This window comes from Procambarus clarkii, chromosome 58, assembly GCF_040958095.1.
Source record: "Procambarus clarkii isolate CNS0578487 chromosome 58, FALCON_Pclarkii_2.0, whole genome shotgun sequence".
NCBI classification, from domain to species: Eukaryota; Metazoa; Arthropoda; class Malacostraca; order Decapoda; family Cambaridae; genus Procambarus; species Procambarus clarkii.
In genome coordinates, this window is record NC_091207.1 from 13,096,189 (window position 1) to 13,102,639 (window position 6,451).

Genomic DNA, 6,451 nt, shown 5'->3' on the forward strand with positions numbered 1-6,451 from the left:
GGAGGCATGTGTCCCCATGTGTAGTGGGGGAGGAGGCATGTGTTCCCATGTGTAGTGGGGGAGGCTGTGGGAGCTGGTGTCGGTCTGTGGCCAACAGACAGGTGCCTAAGTGAGGTTACCAACTACCAGATGAACCACAGACTGGGAGATGAGCCACGACGCTGAGACCAGCAGTGCAGCATCCCTCATGATGCTGAGGCAGCGTGGGACGCCCCCACTCAGCACCACTGGTCCTGCTGCCGTGGTGCACCTCACCTGCGGCAGCTGCCTCTACTTCCTCCTGTGTCAAGGGTGGCACAGTCTACTTCCTCCTGTGTCAAGGGTGGCACAGTGTACTTCCTCCTGTGTCAAGGGTGGCACAGTGTACTTCCTCCTGTGTCAAGGGTGGCACAGTGTACTTCCTCCTGTGTCAAGGGTGGCACAGTGTACTTCCTCCTGTGTCAAGGGTGGCACAGTGTACTTCCTCCTGTGTCAAGGGTGGCACAGTATACTTCCTCCTGTGTCAAGGGTGGCACAGTGTACTTCCTCCTGTGTCAAGGGTGGCACAGTGTACTTCCTCCTGTGTCAAGGGTGGCACAGTCTACTTCCTCCTGTGTCAAGGGTGGCACAGTGTACTTCCTCCTGTGTCAAGGGTGGCACAGTATACTTCCTCCTGTGTCAAGGGTGGCACAGTGTACTTCCTCCTGTGTCAAGGGTGGCACAGTCTACTTCCTCCTGTGTCAAGGGTTGCACAGTGTACTTCCTCCTGTGTCAAGGGTGGCACAGTCTACTTCCTCCTGTGTCAAGGGTGGCACAGTGTACTTCCTCCTGTGTCAAGGGTGGCACAGTCTACTTCCTCCTGTGTCAAGGGTGGCACAGTGTACTTCCTCCTGTGTCAAGGGTGGCACAGTCTACTTCCTCCTGTGTCAAGGGTGGCACAGTGTTCTTCCTCCTGTGTCAAGGGTGGCACAGTGTTCTTCCTCCTGTGTCAAGGGTAGGCACAGTGTACTTCCCCCTATGACAGTGTCAAGGGTGGCACAGTGGTCTTCCTCCTGTGTCAAGGGTGGCACAGTGTTCTTCCTCCTGTGTCAAGGGTGGCACAGTGTACTTCCCCCTATGACAGTGTCAAGGGTTGCACAGTGTACTTCCTCCTGTGTCAAGGGTAGGCACAGTATACTTCCCCCTATGACAGTGTCAAGGGTGGCACAGTGTACTTCCTCCTGTGTCAAGGGTAGGCACAGTGTACTTCCCCCTATGACAGTGTCAAGGGTGGCACAGTGTACTTCCTCCTGTGTCAAGGGTAGGCACAGTATACTTCCCCCTATGACAGTGTCAAGGGTGGCACAGTGTACTTCCTCCTGTGTCAAGGGTAGGCACAGTGTACTTCCTCCTGTGGCCATGGTAGACACAGTGTACTTCCTCCTGTGTCAAGGGTAGGCACAGTATACTTCCCCCCTATGACAGTGTCAAGGGTGGCACAGTGTACTTCCTCCTGTGGCCATGGTAGACACAGTGTACTTCCTCCTGTGGCCATGGTAGTCACAGTGTACTTCCTCCTGTGGCCATGGTAGTCACAGTGTACTTCCTCCTGTAGCCATGGTAGTCACAGTGTACTTCCTCCTGTGGCCATGGTAGTCACAGTGTACTTCCTCCTGTGGCCATGGTAGGCACAGTGTACTTCCTCCTGTGGCCATGGTAGTCACAGTGTACTTCCTCCTGTGGCCATGGTAGTCACAGTGTACTTCCTCCTGTGGCCATGGTAGTCACAGTGTACTTCCTCCTGTGGCCATGGTAGTCACAGTGTACTTCCTCCTGTGGCCATGGTAGTCACAGTGTACTTCCTCCTGTGGCCATGGTAGGCACAGTGTACTTCCTCCTGTGGCCATGGTAGGCACAGTGTACTTCCTCCTGTGGTCATGGTAGGCACAGTGTACTTCCTCTTGTGACAAGCACAGTTCCTGTCATAGTTGTCTTAAGTGCCCATTACAGTTGCTGGACCACTATGGCATGGCATTAGATGTCATGGAAGACCAACAAAACGCTGGCGAAATAGTAACCTACGGGCTCACCATAGCCCGTGCTACTTGCCCCGCTCCTGTGCCAGGTAAGTTACGGGCTCACCATAGCCCGTGCTACTTGCCCCGCTCCTGTGCCAGGTAAGTTACGGGCTCACCATAGCCCGTGCTACTTGCCCCGCTCCTGTGCCAGGTAAGTTACGGGCTCACCATAGCCCGTGCTACTTGCCCCGCTCCTGTGCCAGGTAAGTTACGGGCTCACCATAGCCCGTGCTACTTGCCCCGCTCCTGTGCCAGGTAAGTTACGGGCTCACCATAGCCCGTGCTACTTGCCCCGCTCCTGTGCCAGGTAAGTTACGGGCTCACCATAGCCCGTGCTACTTGCCCCGCTCCTGTGCCAGGTAAGTTACGGGCTCACCATAGCCCGTGCTACTTGGAACTTTTTGTTCCTGGTAGCGAATCTTAAACAACAACAACAGCTGACGTAATTGACACAGATTTCGCAAAAGCCTTCGACAAGTGTGTGTTATTGCACACAAAATGCGTTCAAAATGAATTACCGGAAAAAACAGGCAAATGGTCCTGACTAACAGAACCCAATGTGTAATTGTCAACAAAATAATATCCGGACAATCAACCGTGAAGAGCACAGTCCCCCAGGGTACTGTGCTTGCTCCAGTACTCAGTCCCCCAGGGTACTGTGCTTGCTCCAGTACTCAGTCCCCCAGGGTACTGTGCTTGTTCCAGTGCTCAGTCCCCCAGGGTACTGTGCTTGCTCCAGTACTCAGTCCCCCAGGGTACTGTGCTTGCTCCAGTACTCAGTCCCCCAGGGTACTGTGCTTGTTCCAGTACTCAGTCCCCCAGGGTACTGTGCTTGCTCCAGTACTCAGTCCCCCAGGGTACTGTGCTTGCTCCAGTACTCAGTCCCCCAGGGTACTGTGCTTGTTCCAGTACTCAGTCCCCCAGGGTACTGTGCTTGCTCCAGTACTCAGTCCCCCAGGGTACTGTGCTTGCTCCAGTACTCAGTCCCCCAGGGTACTGTGCTTGTTCCAGTACTCAGTCCCCCAGGGTACTGTGCTTGCTCCAGTACTCAGTCCCCCAGGGTACTGTGCTTGTTCCAGTACTCAGTCCCCCAGGGTACTGTGCTTGCTCCAGTACTCAGTCCCCCAGGGTACTGTGCTTGCTCCAGTACTCAGTCCCCCAGGGTACTGTGCTTGCTCCAGTACTCAGTCCCCCAGGGTACTGTGCTTGCTCCAGTACTCAGTCCCCCAGGGTACTGTGCTTGCTCCAGTACTCAGTCCCCCAGGGTACTGTGCTTGCTCCAGTACTCAGTCCCCCAGAGTACTGTGCTTCCTCCAGTACTCAGTCCCCCAGGGCACTGTGCTTGCTCCAGTACTCAGTCCCCCAGGGTACTGTGCTTCCTCCAGTACTCAGTCCCCAAGGATACTGTGCTTGCTCCAGTACTCAGTCCCCCAGGATACTGTGCTTGCTCCAGTACTCAGTCCCCAAGGGTACTGTGCTTCCTCCAGTACTCAGTCCCCAAGGGTACTGTGCTTCCTCCAGTACTGAGTTCCCCAGGGTACTGTGCTTGCTCCAGTACTCAGTCCCCCAGAGTACTGTGCTTCCTCCAGTACTCAGTCCCCAAGGATACTGTGCTTGCTCCAGTACTCAGTCCCCCAGGGTACTGTGCTTGCTCCAGTACTGAGTTCCCCAGGGTACTGTGCTTGCTCCAGTACTCAGTCCCCCAGGGTACTGTGCTTGCTCCAGTGCTCAGTCCCCCAGGGTACTGTGCTTGCTCCAGTGCTCAGTCCCCCAGGGTACTGTGCTTGCTCCAGTGCTCAGTCCCCCAGGGTACTGTGCTTGTTCAAGTGCTCAGTCTCCCAGGGTACTGTGCTTGCTCCAGTACTGAGTTCCCCAGGGTACTGTGCTTGCTCCAATACTCAGTCCCCAAGGGTACTGTGCTTTGTGCTTGTTCCAGTACTCAGTCCCCCAGGGTACTGTGCTTGCTCCAGTACTCAGTCCCGCTGGGTACTGTGCTTGCTGCGGTACTCAGTCCCCTAGGGTACTGTGCATGCTCCAGTGCTCAGTCCCCCAGGATACTGTGCTTGCTTCAGTACTCAGTCCCCCAGGGTACTGTGCTGGCTCCAGTACTCAGTCCCCCAGGGTACTGTGCTTGCTCCAGTACTCAGTCCCCCAGGGTACTGTGCTTGCTCCAGTACTCAGTCCCCCAGGATACTGTGCTTGCTCCAGTACTCAGTCCCCAAGGGTACTGTGCTTGCTCCAGTACTCAGTCCCCAAGGGTACTGTGCTTGCTCCAGTACTGAGTTCCCCAGGGTACTGTGCTTGCTCCAGTACTCAGTCCTCCAGAGTACTGTGCTTCCTCCAGTACTCAGTCCCCAAGGATACTGTGCTTGCTCCAGTACTCAGTCCCCCAGGGTACTGTGCTTGTTCCAGTACTCAGTCCCCAGGATACTGTGCTTGCTCCAGTACTCAGTCCCCAAGGGTACTGTGCTTGCTCCAGTCCTGAGTTCCCCAGGGTACTGTGCTTGCTCCAGTACTCAGTCCCCCAGGGTACTGTGCTTGCTCCAGTGCTCAGTCCCCCAGGGTACTGTGCTTGCACCAGTGCTCAGTCCCCCAGGGTACTGTGCTTGCTCCAGTGCTCAGTCCCCCAGGGTACTGTGCTTGTTCAAGTACTCAGTCTCCCAGGGTACCGTGCTTGCTCCAGTACTGAGTTCCCCAGGGTACTGTGCTTGCTCCAATACTCAGTCCCCAAGGGTACTGTGCTTTGTGCTTGTTCCAGTACTCAGTCCCCCAGGGTACTGTGCTTGCTCCAGTACTCAGTCCCGCTGGGTACTGTGCTTGCTGCGGTACTCAGTCCCCTAGGGTACTGTGCATGCTCCAGTGCTCAGTCCCCCAGGATACTGTGCTTGCTTCAGTACTCAGTCCCCCAGGGTACTGTGCTTGCTCCAGTACTCAGTCCCCCAGGGTACTGTGCTTGCTCCAGTACTCAGTCCCCAAGATACTGTGCTTGCTCCAGTACTCAGTTCCCCAGGGTACTGTGCTTGCTCCAATGCTCAGTCCCCCAGGGTACTGTGCTTGTTCAAGTACTGTCTCCCAGGGTAGTGTGCTTGCTCCAGTACTCAGTTCCCCAGGGTACTGTGCTTGTTCCAGTGCTCAGTCCCCCAGGGTACTGTGCTTTGTGCTTGCTCCAGTACTCAGTTCCTAAGGGTACTGTGCTTGCTCCAGTGCTCAGTCCCCCAGGGTACTGTGCTTGTTCAAGTACTCAGTCTCCCAGGGTACTGTGCTTGCTCCAGTACTCAGTTCCCCAGGGTACTGTGCTTGTTCCAGTGCTCAGTCCCCCAGGGTACTGTGCTTTGTGCTTGCTCCAGTGCTCAGTCCCCAGGATACTGTGCTTGCTCCAGTGCTCAGTCCCCCAGAGTACTGTGCTTTGTGCTTGCTCCAGTACTCAGTCCCCCAGGGTACTGTGCTTGTTCCAGTGCTCAGTCCCCCAGGGTACTGTGCTTGCTCCAGTGCTCAGTCCCCCAGGGTACTGTGCTTGCTCCAGTACTCAGTCCCGCTGGGTACTGTGCTTGCTCCAGTACTCAGTCCCCCCCAGGGTACTGTGCTTGCTCCAGTACTCAGTTCCCCAGGGTACTGTGCTTGCTCCAGTGCTCAGTCCCCCAGGGTACTGTGCTTTGTGCTTGCTCCAGTACTCAGTCCCCCAGGGTACTGTGCTTGTTCCAGTGCTCAGTCCCCCAGGATACTGTGCTTGCTCCAGTGCTCAGTCCCCCAGGGTACTGTGCTTGTTCCAGTACTCAGTCCCCCAGGGTACTGTGCTTGTTCCAGTACTCAGTCCCCCAGGGTACTGTGCTTGTTCCAGTGCTCAGTCCCCCAGAGTACTGTGCTTGCTCCAGTACTCAGTCCCCCAAAATACTGTGCTTGCTCCAGTACTCAGTCCCCCCAGGGTACTGTGCTAGCTCCAGTGCTCAGTCCCCCAGGGTACTGTGCTTGCTCCAGTACTCAGTCCCCCAGGGTACTGTGCTTGCTCCAGTACTCAGTCCTCCAGGGTACTGTGCTTGCTCCAGTACTCCAGTCCCCTAGGGTACTCTGTTTGCTCCAGTACTCAGTCCCCCAGGGTACTGTGCTTGCTCCAGTACTCAGTCCCCCAGGGTACTGTGCTCGCTCCAGTACTCAGTCCTCCAGGGTACTGTGACTGCTCCATTACTCAGTCCCCAGGGCACTGTGCTTGCTCCAGTACTCAGTCCTCCAGGGTACTGTGCTTGCTCCAGTACTCAGTCCCCCAGGGTACTGTGCTTGCTCCAGTACTCAGTCCTCCAGGGTACTGTGCTTGCTCCAGTACTCAGTCCCCCAGGGTACTGTGCTTGCTCCAGTACTCAGTCCTCCAGGGCACTGTCCTTGCTTCAGTACTCAGTCCCCCAGGGTACTGTGCTTGCTCC

The 6,451-nt window shown here is 56.0% G+C and overlaps 1 protein-coding gene across 1 annotated transcript; it reads left to right on the forward strand.

Moving 5' to 3' along the window:
* The first annotated feature begins 148 nt into the window (after positions 1–148).
* On the forward strand, positions 149–1,000 carry LOC123748615 (uncharacterized). Its single transcript, XM_045730779.2, has one exon. It carries the CDS (start codon positions 149–151, stop codon positions 998–1,000), a length of 852 nt encoding a protein of 283 aa, XP_045586735.2.
* Positions 1,001–6,451: the final 5,451 nt, after the last annotated feature.

Bases quoted from the DNA above. Each gene is read 5' to 3' on its own strand.
- LOC123748615 (XM_045730779.2), top strand. From the start codon at position 149: ATGAGCCACGACGCTGAGACCAGCAGTGCAGCATCCCTCATGATGCTG.